This window comes from Convolutriloba macropyga, unplaced genomic scaffold, assembly GCF_964194025.1.
Source record: "Convolutriloba macropyga unplaced genomic scaffold, txConMacr16.3 SCAFFOLD_4384, whole genome shotgun sequence".
Taxonomy (NCBI): Eukaryota; Metazoa; Xenacoelomorpha; order Acoela; family Convolutidae; genus Convolutriloba; species Convolutriloba macropyga.
In genome coordinates this window covers 1-21,794 of record NW_027449813.1, presented here as the reverse complement: position 1 = coordinate 21,794, position 21,794 = coordinate 1, and the positions used below count along the sequence as shown (strand labels likewise).

The 21,794-nt window shown below is 38.5% G+C and overlaps 1 protein-coding gene across 1 annotated transcript; it reads right to left on the bottom strand.

The window, feature by feature from the left end:
• Nucleotides 1-1,761: 1,761 nt before the first annotated feature.
• Nucleotides 1,762-21,594, bottom strand: LOC142355351 (UDP-glucuronosyltransferase 2A3-like). Its single transcript, XM_075407552.1, has 5 exons — nucleotides 21,337-21,594; nucleotides 10,351-10,597; nucleotides 6,511-6,738; nucleotides 3,322-3,507; nucleotides 1,762-2,132 (listed from the first exon to the last, which is right to left on the bottom strand). The coding sequence occupies exons 1-5, from the start codon at nucleotides 21,589-21,591 to the stop codon at nucleotides 1,888-1,890; spliced, it is 1,161 nt and encodes a 386-aa protein (XP_075263667.1). The 5' UTR covers nucleotides 21,592-21,594; the 3' UTR covers nucleotides 1,762-1,887.
• Between the last annotated feature and the right edge of the window lie 200 nt (nucleotides 21,595-21,794).

The following is a 21,794-nucleotide window of genomic DNA, read 5'->3' as shown; positions in this document are numbered from 1 at the left end:
GTGAAGGCTGTTTGAGCGCACTAAAATCTGGACCATAATCTGGAGCACACAGAGGTCGCTTTGGTCCGAAGGTGTGATCATAAGCGGATTTGAACGCACTGTATGACCATAACCGGTTCAAGCGCATTTGGGTCTGACCATAGGCGGTTTCGAGCGCACTTGGGTCTGATATAACCGCTTCGGGCACACTTAAGTCTGATCTGATGCGGCTTCCGCCTCAGGAACTTCTGGTCATGAAGGCTTCGAGCACACTTGAGTCTGATCAGAGGCTGCTTCGTGCTTAGGATACTCTGATTGTAACCACTTTGAGCACATGATAGCGTGATCATGAAATTTTGCGCACAAAAAAATGAAAAAAATTCAAACAGATTGATTGTTTTAATTAATATCAGTGATAAAATTTGAATAAAGTGACGTGTTCTTATGTTGTAAAACCGAACTTGTCGATGATTTTCCTCGTATAAATCCGAGTTTATCAATTTTTTTTCGTTTAAAGGGGGTCATACCGACAATACCGATAGAAAATACGTAATAGCTTTCATCGTTTTTCTCTGACTAAAACCGAATATAAAAACCAATTTCTGACGTTTAAAGAAGACCATGGTGAAATGGTAGCAGACTTCAACTCATAACTGAAGATCTCCTCTATTTACCCATAAGCCCTCGTGTTGAAAAAAATGTATTGTTATTTAACTCGTTGCTAGTAGAAAATCAGCGCGTGGTACGCTTGTGGTGCTGATTTCCTCCAGTAACGTGGTATACGACAACACAACCTGGAGGTCATATGGGGAAACAGAATAGATCAAAATTTTCTTGAAGAATGAAACAAGCTTTCAGTGCAATAATTTGATGGTCGATCCAATAATTTTCGATTTTCATTATGAATTAAGAAATTGGCTGTTTTTTCGGGCGTTTTAAATTTTCAAATTCCTCAACAATTATTTATTGCCAGCATTTCGTTCCACTCGAAGAGCTTGTTTTGCGTTTTTTAAACATTATCAGGTTTTTAATAGGATTCCATAGCTCGTTTTGCTCGAGGGCCATTGCAATGAAAAATTGAAGGTTTTCAATACTGCGCTGTTAAGCTGGTTTTTGTATGCAACAATTTATTGTTTTATTCCTATTTTGATTATGCTGCCAATAATTCACCAGATAATAGGCAAGAATTCTATATGGTCTGAATTCAGTCTGATCAGAGGTCCATTGCCCCTGAAAAGTGTAATCATAGACCGAATCATTGTCTGGGCAATTGTCTGACATTGAGTCTGGACCATGGTCTGGAGATGATCTGATCAGAACTTTGTCGGTCTGGAAAGTCTCTTCAGAAACCCCCTCAGGCTGAACAGTCTGATCAGATGTAGTTTCGGTCCAAAATGTTTGATCAGATGTAATTTCGGTCTGAAAAGTTTAATCAGGGGTAATTTCGGTCCGGAAAGTCTGATCAGAGGTTCATTGGTTCTGAAAAGTCTGATCATAGACTGATGATGGTCTGGGCAATGGTCTGAATTTGAGTCTAGACCATGGTCTGGAGAAGATGTGATCAGAACTCGTTCGGTCTGAAAGTCCTATCAGAGACCCTATCAGCCCGGAAAGTCTGATCAGATGTAATTTCGGCTTGGAAAGTTTGACCAGGTGTAATTTTGGTTCGGAAATTCTGATCCGAATTAATGTTGGCCCGGAACGTCTAATCAGAGGAGATTTTGGGTCTGAAATTGATTGATGTAGCGCTGATTGATCTAGAGCATTGTGCCAAAAACTCTCGAAGTTTAATTTGGTGAAATTTAAAAAAATATATACACTAGTTAACTTTCGTCTTCTATCTGATATAGAGATAATAAAGCTGACAGCGGCTCAAAATGTTATTGGTCTATGTTATGTTTATCCGGCTTATGGTCGAAATCCGATCACGTTTTCTGCAGCTATTGATCGGTTCACCGCAATATGGCCATAAAGGACCGCTTCAATCACTTCAACGGCCCTCTGTGCTCCACCCAAATTGATTTGTTCATCTCTGATAAAGTTCAAGCGTTCTACCATCTCAGAGTAACCAGGTTCAGTCAACATTTGGTCAATTAAGCGTTGCAGGTCGTTGTAGACCAACTTTTCAAGAAATTTCCCAATCTTGCTTCTCACTAATAGGCATCCGTTTTCTTTTCATCAAAGTTTTACTTGTTTTTATTAATTACGGCATTGCACTGACAGTTTTTATGTTGACTTTTGAAATCAGACTTCGGAAAATGGAAAAAAAATTAGGATATAGACTTGGAAAATATATTTTATGCAAAGTAGTCAGCATGATTTTCTTAGCAAAAGTGCAAAAAATGGGTATATTTTGGTTGTTTTGGAACCAGATCAGAGTTCATGTCGGTCTGGGACCTCGACCAGTGCCATACTTGTTTTAAGCGAGTTTCAACCCACAGAACCCAAATATATGTCAGAATCAGCTTGTTTGCGCTATAAATTGTTCTGTGCTTTTAACGCATTTTATTTTCTTTTTTAGAATTAATTTTAAACATGGGGTCAATTTATATGCCAAGGGTGGCGTGATAGCCGAGAGGTAAGGTGTGTGATTGACACGCCAATGATTGAGAGTTCAATCCCCTGCCTCCGTGAAGCTGTCTGTGTAAGGATGAGCTCTTACTTAACCATAGCTTCAGGTTGACCATAGCCTGACCAATGTTGCCTGCAATAATGGTACCACGTGAAAGTCTCAGACGCAAAAAAAGTGGCCATAGTCACCAGAAAGAGAGCATTCATCCTCACCAAATAAAAACAGTCTGAGATGTGGGGAATAATTGAAAAAGGACAGCTGAAAACAGGCTACTGTTAATACACTGCAGACTGAAAGCCTAATGCTGCTCCACTGTGATTACGCAGAAACACATTTATTACAATTCAAAGAATTTGAATTGTATTGGGGCGCTGTCTTTTTTTAAGATCTGTTCACATATTTTTATGATTTTTGAAGTCAAATTGGTGTGGTGATTTTGGTCACGCTGAAACAGGAAGTGGAGCGAAAAAGCGAGTGGTTTTGTGGCGTGATTTTTTTTCGCTTTATTTTTAAAGTAGAGTGAGAAAACGGTGTTTGAACAAAAATTCGCTTTCTCGCTAGTGGTTTTTTGTTCACATGCGGCAATTTTACTTTGATTTTCACTGTTTTTTCGATTTTTTGAATCGCATTTTTTTTTCTAAATTGTTTTCCCAATCCATTCATAGTCCGTTCTGGGTTTAGTTTTCTGTTTAGTCAATGAAAATTCTTTGATTTGTACGTCAGGACTTGTCCTGCAATGTTTTTATAGTTAGGGTTCAGAAAAGGGATGCCCAAAGCGTTTGAGTTGATTGGTTGGTTTCCGAAGTATGGCCTCGTAATCATGGGTGTGAATGAGTGAACACCTTCGAGCATTGCGTTGTTGGCACAGTTGGTGATGAACAACTTCACTTTCGGATGTAACAAGACAGTTAGCCGTGGTAAATTAGCAGCACAGAAAAGTCGACGCGATTCATAAACTAAAATACGCACGCACACACATTAGACCACAGAGTTCATGTTTTTTTAAATTTATTCAGTCAAATTTTAGCCTAGTGTTTCCGAGCCGCAGAGAAAATAGAACACTTTTTCTTTGGGGGGGGGATTGAAAATATTAATTTAAGGCATGCTTGGTTGGGGAAATCAAGGTTTAAATCATTTCTAAGTTCAGTCGATTCTCAAAAAGTTTTCTTGCGATCAGCCTTGTGCCCACAAATCACCATGGTGCCCACGCAATTGAGTATTTGCCTTTTATGTATTCCCAGAAACCCTCCTATTAATACACTTTTTCTTATTAAATTAGTTTTAATGGAAGCAAAGGAAGGAATATTTAGATTTTGGCGGAAAATTTGGAAAATGATCGATCTCTGTCTCAATAAGGATAAAAATTCAAAAGAACTTCATTATATCGTTTTTCTGAATTTAGTTTTAAAACACAATAAATTTTAAAAATAAAACCAAGAGAATATAATTACAATTGAAAATTATTTTCAGTTCGTAAGTTCACTTTTATCATATCTTTTGTTGGTTTGTCTCATTCCATGCTAGTGCGAATAATCACATTTGACAGGCTTTAAGTTTTGGACGAATGTTTTAAACTCGATACGATGAAAAAAGTTTATTTTTTGAACGAGGAAGTTGAATATAAAGTTCACTTCAATTCCTTTGAATTTTTCGATTAAATCTGGCGACGAAGACCCTTGGTTGCATTGGCGCTTCATTCCACTATTAATCTACTGCAGGCAAGGACTATTAGCACTCGAATTATTGTTAGACCATCTAATATTAAACTTTAGCATCATAAAAATGTTATTTCCGGTTCGCTTAACTGAGCTTAACTTGCTGTTTTTGTTTTGTAAGCCCTAATTTTTAGCCGATTTCAATGAAAAGCCGTTTTTTTTTGTTAAAAATTTTAAATTACTCATTTTGCAAAAAAAAACTATGGAAAGCGATGTCTGAAAAAGGTTTCAAATTATTAAATAATACTGGCGTAAACTTCTTCTCTCAACCAAAAAACCTTTTCTAGCTAGTTTGAGATAAATGAGGGAATATTCTCTTGTTGCACAAGCCCTTTCGCTTAAGTTCATTTTCAATGGTTTAAAAAATGTTAACTTCTCAATGCGTTTTGTTCGCTAACGACTTCCGTTTTTGCTCGATTACAATTCAAATTCGACCCAAGTGTGGATCGATTTTGTTTTCGACTGCCCAGGTTGAGGTGCCATCCGGAAGTGACCTCTGATTAGATCATCGCAGACCAAAGTGTCCACTGATCAGACTGAAGTTTGCTGGAAACACCGTGTGCTCTCCGGTCAGGCCAAAGTTTTCTCTGATCAGACCTTGCCAGACGGAAAAAACCTCTGATTAGACCGAAATCAGACCATTGTCCAGACGATTCAGCGCTCAAAATAACTTTTGTTTAGACTATTGTGCATTCAAAAGTCACTCTTGATCAGACTATTGTGCGCCCCAAATAGTCTGGTCGTTGAATGGTTTGCATCTATGGAAAAGTCAGTTCTAAAATATTTGCTAACAAAAAGAAAACCCAATGGCTGATAAAAATTATTCACTATACCATAAGGGCACATTTTTGACTCAAAAGATGAACTAAGACAGCTTTCCATAAGAAACGTTGTGGACTACACTTAATCAAAATTTCCTCATAAGGGGACCGGCATTTGGTATCAGCTGGACTCTTTTGGTTCCGATCAGAGCCATCAATTTCTAGATGTCTCTCTGATCCCAATGCTGCTTTTTTGTTGCCTCCTGGAAGAACAAACATCACTCTGTATGACAAACAACAAATTGAAAGAAGAAAATCTGCTCGAAATGGTGTCTGATCAGATCCAATTGCGCTCAAAATCTTCTCTGATCAGACCAATGTGCGCTTGAATCCGCCTCTGATTGGACCAATCCAGACGGAAATGACATCTGATCAGATCAATACAATCCAGAAGTGACCACTGATCAGACCGAAGTTACTTCTGATCATACTTTTGGGCGCGCGAAACAATTCCCAGACCCTGTAATTTTGGTCTGGAAACACAACGTGTGTGTTGGATTTGGGTCTGATCAGAGGTTATTTCCGTCTGGCACCTGAATCTGGGTGGGGTAACGAGGAGTTTTGATTTGCCGACTGGTTTTTGGAGAAGGCACACTGTGACTTCAGAGCAAATCAAGTGTACGGGTCTGAACTACATATTTCATTTCGCCTCAATTGTTCTGTAATCTGATTTCAGCCACCCCAATAAGAAATTAATGTGTTAGAATATGTGTCTGCCCAGGTCGAGGTCTTTGGGTGGATTTTTGTAAGAAATGCGACGAGTGCGGTGAATGCGGTGAAAAAATATTTCGCCGCATTTCTTGCAAAAATTTACCGCATCAACTTTTGTGGCAAATAATGCAAGAAATGCGTTGAATGCGGTGAGCGCGGTAAAAAAAATAATTCACTGCATATCTTACAAAACTCATTTCGAAATTCACCGCATTTCTTACGAAAATTGAACGCATTTGTTTTTCAACGTTTACTGAATCTGATTTAATTTCACAAGAAATATAAATGCAGTACTTGACTGTTGGCGCAGTGGAATAAGAAGTTCAGGACGTGCAGAAGGAAAGTGGTTCGAACCCGTGCATGGAAGTACCTTTTTGTAAGAATACCGAGAAAGCGGTGAAAATAAATAATTCACCGCAAAAAGATGTAAGAAGTAGGCGGTAAAATTTTTTTTGCGGCATTGCACTGAATTTCTTACGACAATTCACCGCCAAATCTTGACCCGGGTATTGATTTCCTGCTTTTAGGAGATTTTGATCTTTACACCTTGCCTTCCGTTCTGCAAAACAATGTCACAGAGATACCTATTTTGTGTCCCCCAAAGCTGTGTTCAGCAAATGATTATATAATAGTCAATAAGTTTCGTGACAACATGATCATTATCAAAAATTTGTTAAAAAGTATGTTTGATGTTAAGAAATAGTCTACTAACATCCATTCTCAATTCTGAGATCCTTCATTAAGGATTCAGTCATTGACCAGACAAAGTAATATTTAGTCTGAAGTCTAAGATGATTGAAAATATTATTCATTTCCTTCTCTTGAGTGAGGTCGACTGATCCCAGGCTGATAAATATGACAGGTTCTTCACCCGTTGTTTCCAAAAAAGCAGAGAGCTTTGTCCCCAGGGGTTGGTTTGTGGTGGCATCCGACACAAAACCTAATAGTAAGAATAGAGAAACAATGAAGATCATATTTAGGCCATACTGGTCTCAGATGCTCTAGAGTTGTGAATTCTAGAGACAAAACTTGGAGTTATATGACCAAACCTGCTTTGGTTATTTTAGGGTTCACTATAAGGAAACACTATAAATTTACAGAGGAGGGACCAAAAACTTCGGAAAATTTGGAAACCAAACAAATTTTTCAGAACAAATTTTCTGTTCGAATAATTGTTCTGCAATGAAACATAACATTCATGAGCTGTCTCAGATAGTTGTAAAAAACGTCATCATGCTGAAGAAATATTCATAGTCAAATGTGAAGAAAATGCAAACTTAATTTTTTCAGCTTAAATTTTCTCAAAGTTCTAGTACTTTGTGAAGTTATTGATGATGAAACCATAAAAGAAGATCCATCTATACAGGTAAAGTAAAACGACGAAAAAGAGTTCTAACAATCAATCCAATTAACCACTAATACAACGTTGTTTATATCGTTCGAGGTTCTTTTTCGTTGCTCAAAACACTTTCACTTGGAAGACACCGTTGGTCGGAGCACTATGCGAAAAAAAATTCTCTCTTCAATGTAGTATTTGAACCTGTTTGTTGCAAAATTGCGCGCAGTACAGATCTCGGCAACAGCAGGAACAAAGCAGCCTGCATTCAGTGCAAGATTACAAAATCTGTAGCTCATCAGACATCTAGAAGATTGTCATTGAAGCGAGGATTAAGGATACAAAATCTCTTTGGCGGCCCCCTTCCTCTGCCAGGAAAAAATCAAGGGTGAAAAGCACTACCATTTTCACATTGAATCTAGTTTTAAAGTTAAGGAAAACAACCATAGAACTACAGCGTTGATCTTCGTGGCAGTTAAACTTAATATTCAATATTATTGCTTGCTTGATATAGACATGGTTGCCAAGTTTTGTCCGTGGCTTTTGTGTGCAATTGCAAAATGTCCATAGATTTAGACAAAGATAACAAGAAAAGACTATCGCGATTTTCCCCGCATCTTTGACAGATATTGTTGATGCCAAATATAGCCAGAAAAATTATATTCAGGAATTCTCAGGCACAATCGAAACATAGGTATGATCATGTACATTCTTGTCTGGTTTTCCATGACACAATATAGGACCTGAATATGGTTTTCATGATAGTTTTAGTGTGGTCACCTGAGACAGTACAATTTTCGATGAAAAATGGAAGTGCTAACCGTAGTTATACCATACAAAAAAATACACCCATTGAGGTCACGAACTTTTGAAATACAAAATGAGGATACAAAATGAACAGAAAAACAATTTCCTATTTAGCAGTTTGAGAAGTTGGAGAAATTTGAACAAAAAGCAATTTAATCATTGAAGTTTTTTTAAATTATACTTACTTCATCCATAAATCTTTTGAGTATTTTAAATTGGTCTTTTTATACTAACAAAGCACAAACATTCAGATCTACAGTTTACCAAATTAGTTTAAACTTTTGTCAATAATCAAGAGCTGTACTAATGAAACAAATAACTTTGCCGGAACTATTCGACTAAGATCAGTGTAAAAAAACTCAAAATAAGGTTACAAAAAAAAACTCAAAAAACTCAAAAAACTCAAAAAACTCAAACTAAATTGCTCAACACTGTTTTTCTGCTGACATTATAGATCAAATAAAGACAAACAATTAAAAATGAGAAAATAACTCAGAATTAATTAACATTCGAATTATATTTCCTCGCACAAAAAACGCAGAGTGTGAACTGGGACTTTTTTTCATCAAAGTCCAGAAAAAACCGTTCAAAACAAAAAATTGAGCTAGAAAAGAAGCGGCAGACTATCATTTTTTCAGAAATTATATCAGAGAATATGGAGAACAAACGGTTTTCTGAGAACGAACTTTGTGTTAGAATAATTTTTCAACAATGAAACCTTACAAATTGAACGAGTTGTCTTATGTTGTGTTTTAATTGAAAAGTGTCATGATGCTTAAGAAAATTTCTGCTAAATGTGGAAAGTGGGAAACCTGTTTTTTCTCAAAATTCCGGTATTTTGCGAAATCATTGATGCAAAACCAAAGAGCAACGATTGGTTTGTGCGTACAGAAAAGAATCGGGAGGGAAATTGCATTTCAAAACATTTAAGATGTGAAATTCTTGAAAATTTTTCTTTTAAAATAATTGTCATAGCAATTGTTATCTGAGCCATCTTGCTCTGCTTTTATTGGCTCAAATGTATTTTAAAAATGCGTTTCTAAAGATGCTCTCTCACACACACACACATACACACTTTCTCTTTCTCTTTCTCTCTTTCTCTTTCTCTTTATCTCTTTCTCTCTCTCTCACTCTCTCTCTCTCTCTCTCTCTCTTTTTTTCTGTGTGCTTTTCTCCCTCTCTCTGTTTTTTTCTCTCTCTCTGTTTTTTTATTCTGTTAAACATCTTGAGATGAGTATTTGTTTTTCGAGTGGGGAATTATTTGTTTCAAATCAACTGAATCAACATCCGCTCTCAAAACAATATCGAAAGACTCAGGAATCGGTCCGTCCTAAATGGCAGCCAAGTAGTTACCTAAGTGAACTGTTTGCTTATTTATACTATGAAATTCAAAAAAGATATTGTGCCATTAAGTTTGATTTAAACTAATTTACGCAGCTCAAAAAGTATTTGAAGTTCTTCACTTCTCCACGAATTGTCAATTGAACTTTTGTTTGACTTATGTTTTTGAAAGTTTACCTTAACCTTTGTTTTGGCGAACTGCATTGACTTTTACATCCCGTTTCCAGGATATTCAATTGTTTTCAAAATTAAAAACCCTCCATTACTCTTCTACTAGCCTGAAAATCCGAAGATCACGATAACTAATCTTCAAGTAGTAAAAACAATAAAAACAATAGCGCTGTTGAAAACATTTGAAAAATTTACAATTTTGGGTACTTAGATACAACTCATTACAGTTTTTGCAACATAATAGCTTCATTCATCATGCCAACATGCAGAACCATTCCAATCAGCCCGAAATGATACACTTATCCTTTGATGATATCCTGGTTATCGTACTAGTATCATATATGATGTCCCGGTAATCACACAGAATCATAGCCGATTCCTTGCTAATCACACAATTATAACATAAACTGACAAATGTCGGAAGAATTGCTCTTGAACGACAGGCGAGGCAATTTAATTCAGGGGCTGTAGCCTAGATCAATTTTTCTTTATGGGTGCAAAAATTCCCCCCCCCCCCCCGGGACCTGAACCACTGACCTCGCGATTCACAGCCACAACCTCTAACCTCTGGGCTACAGATCACATAATTCGCTCCTGTTCTGCAACCGGTTTTATATTAGCTTTACTTCAGGGCAATAGAGATCACTCAAAATTGAAGAACGAAAGCGTGAAAAAGTCACTTGAGAAGTCAAAGAATGTTCTAGAATAAAAGCGCAAAATTCTCCAGCGAAAAATTTGCATAAAAAAGACACACGTTTACAATAATTGCTATGAACTTCGTTCAAGAGCAATTAACAAGGATTGTATGAAGAAATAGCGTATGTATATAACCACGGATATGATCTTGGTATGATTAATAAGAACTGACTCCCAGGATAATATGACTTCAAAACTGACCTATAGAGTAAACATTTTGGTAGTGTTGGTCTGTGGGCATGGTTAGAGGCGGAGACCCGTGACTGAGAATGATGGAATGCCTGTGCATATAACAGAATGGGAACCGGCCATGGTCATAGGTTAGTTCCTCCCACCCTTCCTGTTTGTGAATGTCTCTCAAAGTGCCAAACATCTTCGTAGATACACATCTTTCGTACATCGTTTGCAGCATTGCGTTCTCAGCTAATGTCAAAAATGAAGGTCGCTCCTGCAAAGTACAAAACATGAACACCCTATGTAATGGTTACGTGACTCTGCTGGAAGTCACTGAGAATTTCTGGCGTTTATCGAGAACCGCGAAGCGGTTCGAGATATAATGTCATAATTTTGAAGTGACTTCTGCAGAGTCACGTAACCATACTTAAAACACTCGCGAGCACATTTTAAAATGCCAAAAGTCTGCAGTGCCAGAAGTTAAAAGGCCAGAAGTTGCTACTTAGCCAGAAGTTGACTTCCGTTGTCTTTCGTCATTTTAAAACGTGCGCGTTTTGGGGAAGGGGGGGCTAGCGGAAAAAGATCCATGCCTGGAAGTTTTTCATTTGGAAGCAACTGTTTCATTTTTTGTTGCTATTTTGTTTTTTATTTATTATGTTAGTTTTCTTAATTATTTTTTAATCATTTTTAGGTCTTCTGAGTTCTTTCCAAATCGCACTATTGATTTCTCCGTAATATATAACTTCAAGTGATTAAAACACGAACATAAAAAGAATGACGCAGTTGCTTCACGAACAAAGTAATTGGCAAACAGCAAAATAATATAAAAATATGTTTTACTAGTCAGTTTTATTAATTATGAAAGAGAATTGATGTTCAGCGCCGAATTGGGTTGAACATACGCGATGCGACACTTACAGGTTACGGAAAGAAACTCCACGGAAAAAAAACACACTTCATTTTATATAGGAAATAAACCCCCAAGGAAATAAACCCCCACGGAAAAAAAACCACTTTACTATTAAAGAGCTGCGCATTTAGCGCGTTTGGCTATGCCTCGCCGGCCATAGCAATGCCTCAGCGGCCCATGAGACTTGATATGAAACTATCACAACCAAAAAAATTATCACGACCGAAATTCAATTTTAAAATGGGGGTTAAATGTGGGTTAATGCCATTGGGTTCTGGTTCTGGCAATTGGGTTGAACATACGCGATGCGACACTTACAGGTTACGGAAAGAAACCCCACGGAAAAAAAACACACTTCATTTTATATAGGAAATAAACCCCCAAGGAAATAAACCCCCACGGAAAAAAAACCACTTTACTATTAAAGAGCTGCGCATTTAGCGCGTTTGGCTATGCCTCGCCGGCCATAGCAATGCCTCAGCGGCCCATGAGACTTGATATGAAACTATCACAACCAAAAAAATTATCACGACCGAAATTCAATTTTAAAATGGGGGTTAAATGTGGGTTAATGCCATGAAAAACCAGTTTTTTGTGCATAAACTTTGTTCGTTTAATGCTATGAAACACCAACAAAAATCAGAGTATTTTTAGAGTATAGTTGTAGAAAAAATGCGGGCGGGCTATAGTGAAGACAAATGACACAAAAACAATAAAGAGTTGGTACATCCGAATGTTTTGAACTGGTCAGGTCCTTAAAACACTCCCATGCACATTTTAAAATGGCGAGAGTCTGCAGTACCAGAAGTAAAAACGCCAGAAGTTGCTACTTAACCAGAAGTTGACATCCGTTGTCTCTCGTCATTTTAAAATGTGCGATTTTCGTCTTTTAAGTAATTGTTACGTGACACTGCTTGAAGTCACTGAGAACTTCTGGTTCTGGCTTTTATCGAGAACGGCAAAGCGGCTGAAGATAATAAGTCAGAATTTTGAAGTGACTTTTGTAGAGTCACGTAACAATTACTTAAAACACGAAAAACGCACATTTTAAAATGACGAAAGACAACGGAAGTCAATTTTTGGCTAAGTAGCGACTTCTGGCATTTTTACTTCTGGTACTGCAGATTCTCGACATTTTAAAATGTGCACGTTAGTGATTTATTGTATGTCTTTTTGTTGTTTGTTTCATTGCAATTTAGTGTGACCAGATTTGGATTCGCTTTCAAAATCTTAATTGTGCTAAATTTTCATGCACTTCTGCGGTAATTGTTCGTTATACGAATAGGTAAATCGAACAATATTTTAATACATGTCACAAAAAATTGATAGCATCAACCGTATTAGTTTCTAACTTCTGAGCTTATTCCCACATAAGCGCTATATTGCGAAAACTGCTTCTGGGAACAAAGGACATTTGAAGAACAAAGAAATCTAATCCAAGAAAGCATGTAAAGCATGCTAGTAAAAATACAGACAGAGAAATACTATGATTAAGCGCAGATTTACCATGTTACTATGATCCAGGATCATTACACAATTCTGAACAGTTTAAACTAAGTATAAGGATTGAATGCTGTTTTTCACTTAACAGACTTCTTTTTTTTACTGAATTTACACTTTTCATAGTAAAAACTGACATGATCACATGATCATAGTACAAATACAGACTGAGAAATACTATGATTCAGCGCTGATTTATTATGTTAGTTTGATCCGGGCAAATTTTTAGCTGATTTATTGCTTCCCGGAGTGTCACCTCAGAGCCTTTCAGCACTGAATCAGCAAAAATCAATTGTTCGCAGTTCCGAATAATTGTGCTTCAAGTGTAAATTAGACGATCCTTCTGTGTAGCAGAATGGCAGACTGAACACACGCTGCGTATATTGATTTTCAATTTGTCTTTGTCAGCAAAGAATGATTCATTAAAGTGTTGGTCTATGCGAAGAATGATTTATTAACGTGTTGCTCTCTGCGAAGGGTGATTTATTAACGTGTTGCTCTCTGCGAAGGATGATTATTGACGTGTTGCTTGGAGCCATCTCGACTGACGGATTCAAGGCCGCTAGCACCAAGCACCAGTTCGACAACAAGCGACGAGCGCTCCAACAACTTACCCTCTTTTATTAACGAACTCAATGCAAACATCTTTTTGGGACGAACGACCTCCATTTCAGTGACACATTTCTGTGACACAATTTCAGAATGACAAAATTGAATGACAAACTTGAATGACAAACTTGACATATTCGAATTTATGGAACTGAAACTTGCAATTTATTGGTTTTTTTCTGGTGCATACATGTTTAAAAAGCGTGTTTTTGCTGAATTCTGATTTATAAATATCGAGTTTTGTAAGTAGAGGTTAAAAATTAATTTCGGCGGGAAATGATTCAACCTACGCTTAAATAAGTGCACGTTTATAACTCAATCTTCGCAGAGAAAGGCATGTTCATAAATCAGTCTTCGCAGAGAATGACTCGTTAATAAATCAGTCTTCGCAGACAAGGACACCTTTATAAATCAGTCTTCACAGAGAATGATTCGTTAATAAATTAGTCCTCGCAGAGAAACGAACGTTTATAAATCAGTCTTCGCAGAGAATGACTCGTTAATAAATCCTATTAGGCAGTCAGATAGCAGCGAATTGTTCTGAATAAAAATATGATCTTGGTAAAAGGTGCCGTGATGAGAACTCTTGGAAAAAAAATTACACAATGAAATTTTAATGATTCATGACTGTTGCGTCGCAACACTTATTTTTGTTGATTAGACTTACTTTAAACGCTTTAAAGATTTAAATGCTTTATGCTCAAGATGAAATCAAGCTCGAAAGGAAACAAGTGTTTGTGGTAAAATCAGATGAAATTATGATTTCTTAGTTCAAATCACGTGGTAATTTATTGTTGCATTTGCTGATGAAGTTATCTAGAATTGAAGTTTTGAAATATGAAGGTCAAAAAGTTGTTTACCGCAACATTACCCGGCCTCCTTGAACGAGTTCAATTGAAAAGTAATATTGAAGTCACTTGAGACCTTTTGACGCAAGACACTTCAAAGAATATTTTTGACGAGGAAATTGTTTTGTGAAATTGATTGTTGTTTGCCTTGTTGTCGTCTTCGTCGTCGTAGTCATCATCGTCGTCTTTGTCGTTATTGTCATCATCATCCTCGTGGTCATATCATCATCCATTGAGCCATCTGCTCTCTTCCATTTGGCTAACCGAGATTCTGGTTTTTACTTCTCCAATGGAACAAGTCGGCTTACTAGTCGTATGTAGAGTCTTGTTTGAGTTCTAACTTGGACTAATCGTACTATCTTGTCATTTCCGTCGAATATTTTGTAATCCTTGCCTGTGGCTATAGCATTGGAGGCGTGTTGTCTTCATTGATGATAAAAATGTCATTGACGGAGTACTGTTGCTTGTTATCCTGCCATTTTGGTCTATGTTAAAGCGTTGTCAAGTAGTCCATGGACCACTTTTTCCAAAATTGTCTGACAATGTTGTTGATGCTTTTGAACATTCTGTTTTGTGTCCGGTTGTCTTCTTGAGATAGCTCCGGCAAACCTGTTAGTGGGCGTCCAATAAGAAAATAAGCGGGTGTTAGTGATGAAGGGTCATCGGCATCGCTAGAGGGAGCAGTCAGCGGGCGAGAACTGAGGATGGCCTCAATTTGAGTTGTCAAGGTTGTGAAATTCCCAAAAGACTTCTTTGTTGTCCCTACAATCCTGTAAAAATGTCTCCTCATGGATTTTTTTGCGGCTTCCCAGAGACCTCCGAAGTGAGGCGTCCTTGGAAGAATTGTCAACCAGTTTATCTGCTGTCCTTAAGTGAAAGCATCTACCAGTTCCTTGAATTCTCTATCCGTCAAAAATTTCCGAAACTCAATTTCTCCCCGAGTTCCAATGAAAGTCGTTGAGTTGTTTTTGGGCAGTCCACGTCGTGCTGTAAAACGTTTTATGGCGTCCAGACAGTCATCTTTAGTCAACGTTGTCACTGTTTCCATATGAACGGCCTTTGTGCTGAAACATACAAAAAGGACAACATACGTCTTCTGCAATCTTCCGCTGCTTTCTGTTGTGCTGAAAGGTCCAGAGTAAACCAAACCAGTTTGGGTAAAAGCAAACGATGAAACAACTTGCTCTGTTAGCAGATCTCCCATTCGTGGCTGAAGAATCCTGGCGTCGTGGCGAATGCAGGGCTTGCAATTGTAAATAATTTTTTTAACAGCTGATAGTCCTCCGGGTATCCAAATTGTTTGTCGAAGATAAAACAATGTCAACGGTGGGCCTCCATGTAAGTTCCTTGCATGAGCTTCCCGAATCAGAAGCACTGTGATTGGCGAATCTTCGGGAATCAGGATAGGAAACATCTTGTCAATGTTGTATGGCAAATTTGCTAGTCGTCCGCTCACGCGAGCAACTTGATTGTCTGGGTCGTAGAAGGGAGAAAGTTTGAAAAATCGTCCCCTTTTTGGCAAGAGCTTTATTCTTTGTTTTGTTGTACTGTTGATCAATACTTTTTCACTTGTACCTACCTGTGGCTCCAATTCGTTGAAACTTGTTCGTTTATCTAAGTTACCTAATTGAGCTGTACCAAGCTCACCTACCTTAACCTTACCTACCTTACCTTGACCAACCTTACCTACCTTAACGTTACCAACGTCAACCTTACCCACCTCAACATCAGCAAAAATACCTACCTCAATTTTACCAATGTGTTAATGTCAATACGCATTGTTCGAATTGTCGTTACCTTTCCCTTCTATCATTGATGAAGATGATTGACTAACAATGGCATCAAACTCTTGCAAGTAAAATTTTTGAACAAGACTGTATATGGCAATCCGTCACTGATAAAGATCTGAAGAGCTGAGTTGTCGAAGTGATTGAAATCGAGATGCTGTCGCCTGCTTCCGACATTTTCTGTTGACATAGGTTTGATGATAGGTTCCTCTTCTGTGAGTAGCATTTGGTATCGGATTGTGTTGGATCTGTTATGCTGGCAAAGGTCTTCTGGCTTTGTTGTTTAGCCTTCTGAATGAATTTCTTTACATAACAAAAAATTCCAGCCGGTTTTCCAAACGAAGATATTTGATCAAGTAGCTGAACTATTGAGTTGTTCTCCTGAGTGACAACCATTGTCATTTGCTTCAGTGTTTCTCTTTGCACTTCATCGTTTACTGCGGGCTGATGTTCCTCAACTGATTGGGCCTTTGCCAATAATCTTCGCTTTTTTTCTAGCCAGTGGGGTCCGTTCCACCAAAGGCTGTGTTTGGCTAGGTTTGCGGCTGAGATCCCTCGTGATGCGCACTCAGCAGGATTCTCCTCCGTCGGCTCGAAGTTCCAATTGCTGGATGGAATGACGTTCTGAATTTTTGCAACAAGGTTGGCAACGAATGTCTTTCACTTTCTTGGAAAGTCTTGATGCCAAGCAAGTGTTACCGTTGAATCTATCCAAGCGTAAAATTTTGATGTCGGGAAACGTTGATCGCTCGAGGATGATGTTACCGCTTCCACCAAATTTGCTCCAAGAAGTGCTGCACAAAGTTCCAACTGGGTAACGCAAAAGCTCCTCATTGGTGCAACTCTGGTCTTTGCTGTCAACATCCTTGTGTGAACCGAGCCGTCTACAGATTGCTGCATATACACAACTGTGGCGTAGGCTGTAGTTGATGCATCACAGAAGACGTGAAGTTCAATATCCGATGATGTTGCTGAGTATAAAATTACCTTTCTGGGCAGTGTAATATTTTCCAATTCCCTCAGTTGAACTCTGAGTAGGCTGTACTGTTGCTGAAGACTTTTCGACAAAGTTTTGTCCCATCTAAGTTGGTCCATCCAAAGCAGTTGTACAAACGACTTTAACTGAATTGTTGTAGGTGAAAGCCATCCCAAAGGATCAAAGAGCCGGGTGACTTCCGACAGCATTTCGCGTTTTGTAGAGGGTGGGTTTTTGGCCAGTTTTGCTATTAAACTGAAGTGGTCTGGATTTGTGTTCCACTTGACGCCTTAGTTTTTTATACTGTAATCGTCGCTTTTAATTGTCATCTCGTCGGTAGTCTTCCAAAAGTTTGCAGGTAATTTTTCAACAAGTTCTGGATTACTTGAAGTCCATTTGCAAATCTCAAACCCTGCCTTCGAAAGAACTGCTATGATTAATTCATTGCACTTTCCAGATCGGCTGCTCCTGTCAACAAGTCGTCGACGTACATGTCTGTCATGATTCCTAGCTGTACATAGCTGGACGAATAGTATGGAACGCAAATGATGCTATTTCGTATGTGACAAGTGTCATCCTAAATGTCTCTATATCTGTTGAGTTTGGTTCCTTCCAAAGTAGTCGATGATTGCCTTTATCATCGGCGTCCAATTGCACCTGTCTGTACAATTTTGCAATGTCTGCTGAAAGGGCTACAGGATACATACGGAAATGGATCAGGATGCTGAATAGGTCTTTCTGGATCTTGGGCCCCACCATCAGTCTATCGTTCAAAGAAATTCCCCTGGTAGTTTCCGCTGAACCATCAAAGACTGCACGCAGCTTCGTAGTTGTACTTGAGTCTTTGAACACACAGTGATGGCTTAGATAACAACTTTTCTCTGTGGGCAGTAACGTCTCCTTTGCGGGTACTTCTTCCATGTGTCCTAGTTTAATGAACTCATTGATGAAATCGTTGTATCACCTGTACAGATCAGGCTGTTTTTGATGTCTATAAAGGAGACTTCTAAGTCGTTGTCTTGCGTGCTGATGTGAACCCCCCAGTTCTCCAATTTCTTTCCTAACAGGCAGTTTTACAATGAACCTTTCTTCAGGGCTTCTTCATGTGGTTGACTTGAAGTGTTCTTCACATCTTCTCTCTTCGTCGGTCAGATGCTTAGTTGCAGGCACTTCCTCGATTTCCCAAAAACGGTGTAAACTGTCTTCAAATGATGACACAAAGTAGGTTTGCATACTGGAAGAATTGGAAGTTTGCACGTTTTAGCGTCCAATTACTAACCAACCGAATACTGAGAGTCGATAAGTAACGGGGATGTTTGCTTCTTTCAGTCGGTTGTTCCCAACCATCAAGTCCTAGTAGTGTCCAGCTCCAATGATTAGATCAATTTGGGCGGGCTTGTTAAAATTGGGATCAGCCAACTGTAATTCCTTTACTGTCTCCCAATTGTCTGTGTTGCTGTACCGAGAAGGCAAATCGTTTGTCATTTTCGATAAAACTGACGCGTCAATGATAATGGTGCTTTGTTTTTTTTGGTTGAAGGCAAAGGGCTACAAATCCCCGATTAGTTGAGAGTTCATTTCCTCGAAGATCAAAAACACGAGTATTTTTTCTCTTTCTCTTTAGCTGAAGTCTTTGTACTGCAGCTTCAGTTACAAGATTATTCTGAGATGCAGAGTCCAGAATTGCTCACAGATATACTATTTCTCCTTGGACATTAACAGCAACAATTGCTGTCTGGAGAAAAATTTCTTGAGTCTTGTCTTCATGGGTGAGGGCTGCTGTTATCTTTTGATCGATAGTTATTTGTTCTGCATTACTGCTTGACGCTCCAGATGTAGCTTTTTCCTGTTCCCCGACTTTGGCCTTGCGGCTGTTTCCAAACAATTTTTTCAATTGACTGTTGACTTGATGCGCATCTTGTCGATGCAACAAAGTGTGATGCTTTTGTCCACATTGGCGGCATGAAGAACCTTCGCAGTTCTCTGCTCGTTGTTCTGGTCGTAGACAATTGAAACAAAGTCCTTTGGTTTTGTTCAGCTGGGCTCGCTCCTTGACGCCTAAACCTTCGAACTTCCCACATTTGAAAATTCTGTGTTCCTCTTCACAACATTCGCATTGCTGTCGTGACATTAGTGTGAAGTTGTCTCTGTGCTTGATTTTGTTGCGAATTTGATCATTTTTCGGTATTTGATGAACTTTTGCTTGGTGCCGCTGACTCCGAGGCTTGAACACGTTCCTGCAGGAAAGTCTTTAGTTCCTGATAGGTCTGTAGTTTTTTCTCCTTTGAAGAAAGTTCCCCGAACTTTCGTGTTTCGGTGGGCAGTTTTTCTGTAATAGAGTAAAGAAAAAAGGGGTCCTGATGCTCAACTGGTTGTCCCATGTTTCGAAGAGAAAGTCTGTGCTCCTCCATCGTGTCGACAAGTTTTCGTAATTCACGCGTGTTTTCATTTGAAACTGGTCAGTAGGAGACAATTCCATGGATGTGGGCTCACAGTATCAATCTTTATGTTGTCGTATCGGTTGTGCGAAATTTCCATTGCAGAATCGAAGTTGTCGTCGGTGACTGTGATTGAAGTTAACATCTTCGAAGCTTCTAATTTCACTGCTGACTTCAGGTACTGTAATCTCAAACTGTTTGTCAACTGACCATTATCTATTACTGCTCCATTGAAGCGATTGAAAAACGAGATCCAGTCCAGGCAGTTTCCGGAAAAACTGGGCAAGTCGAGCTTCGGCAGATTGATGTTCTGCATATTGCGCGAAATCATGGTGCTTCCGGCTGCAAATGATCTCTCTTGTGACGAGTGTCTTGTATTTCGCTGAACAAACCGAAAAACATTGTCGATGTTTTGGCATATTTTGTCATCATACTCCTCTGTTTCAACAGTTTTATCGTCCAAGTTGTTGGAATAATCAAAAATAGACTGAATCTTTTGTTTCTGCTCAGATAGGAAGGCTTGCTTCTTCTTCCATAATTCAACTATCTGCTGCAGTTGGATAAGGTCGTCTTCATTGAGAAGTGTGAACGGTTTGTTCATTATGCCGTCTGCTTCATTGTAGAGTTTTGTTGCAACTCCTCTGTGAGCTCTACGCAACTTTCGAAAAAGTTCTAGATTTTCCGGCATGTTTCTGATATGCTGTTGTCTCACTATTCTTTGCTTTGGTACTGTTGCAGTTCTTTAGTTGTATTCTTTGGCTGTATTCTTTGTCTTTATCTGTTGCTGTAAATCTTTTGTGGCTAAAAGCTCAGAAAACAAGTTAAAACAGCGTAAAAGTTGTAAATATGGGGTTGTATCCCCCCAGCAAAAGTGCGGCCAATTTTAACGCGCGAACTTAGTCTTTGTACTTCAGGGGGCAAAGTAAGCTAACAAAAACAGAGTTCTCGATGAGAACGAGAGAGAGAGAGAGAGAGAGAGAGAGAGAGAGAGAAAGAGAGAGAGATTGACTTCCCCTGAAGTTTTTCAAAAAAATATGCAGAATCTTGAGTATACAGTTACCCCACTGGATATCCTCTACCAGGTCCCTTGGTTGGCTTCATCAACCTAGTTATACAAGTTAATCAACTTGAATAACATGTGGGGGGATGGTGGTATCTAGTGGGGGGTCCGCTTTTCAATTTCCCTTTAAGTTTTCCCTTTTTAGGTTATCAACATATTCTTGAGAGAGTTAATGCTTTGGATGCTTAATGCTTTGACTATTTTATCCTTAACCTATTTTTCGGCTGACCATTGAATGTTGCGTCGCAACACCTATTTTTGTTGATTAGACTTGCTTTAAACGCTTTAAAGACTTATATGCTTTATGCTTAAGAAGTACTCAAGCTCGAAAGGAAACAAGTGTTTGTGATAAAATCAGATAAAATTATGATTTCTTAGTTCAAATCACGTGGTAATTTATTGTTGCATTTGTTGGAGAAGTCATCTAGAATTGAAGTTTTGAAGCTCTCGAAATATGAAGGTCAAAAGGTTGTTTACCGCAACAATGACTGAGGTATCCTGTTTTGGAACTCCGGGTCATACAAAAGACAAATTTCTCTAACTGCCATAGAAATATTGGATTCGCCCCCAGTTACAATTTATATGTTGTCTTTTACGCCCCCAGTTACAAATTATATGTTGTTATATAGCATGTTACTATGTAAAAAATAACACGTGCGCCTGGGGGGGGGGGGGGGTAAAAGATTTAAGCCCACTAAACTGGGGGGCCAAAACAGAATAGATCCGAATTATTCCAATTTTGACTATAAATTTTATGGTTATATCCCCAATAACAAAATTCCCCCTAGAAAATATATTCCCCATAATGGTATTCGTACAGCAATGAGGTGACCATTCGTTTATTTCCCCCTGGGAGGGGACATACTTATACACAGTTCAAGATACCTCCGGATTTTCAACTGCAATCTCAACAGCTCTTTGACATCTCGAGGGATAATTTCCAGCAGTTGGCATTAAAGCACCCATGTGTTGAGTCACAACCGGAATATTGTGTTTTCTCCCGGCCAAAACTGCCCCAGTAATTATTACATCGCTCAGTATCAGCTCAAAAGAAGTCTCAGAGTTAGAGATGATTTGGTTCAGAATTTCGAAAATTTTCAGGGTCCCGTTTAGACGAAAGAATTTATCCAATTCAGTCATGGCTGAAAGTCAGGAATTGTCTACAATTTCTTTTTGAAACTTTATCTATAAACTGTATTCAGATTTTCTCTGTGCATAGATAGTGTTGCGATGAAAAATTACCTTTTTTAAAAATCTGTTTAATAATTGAACGAGTTAAATAAAATTGATGTACCGACAAAAATCCCACGCTTTTAAAAAAAGAATAAACTTGTCAGCGGATC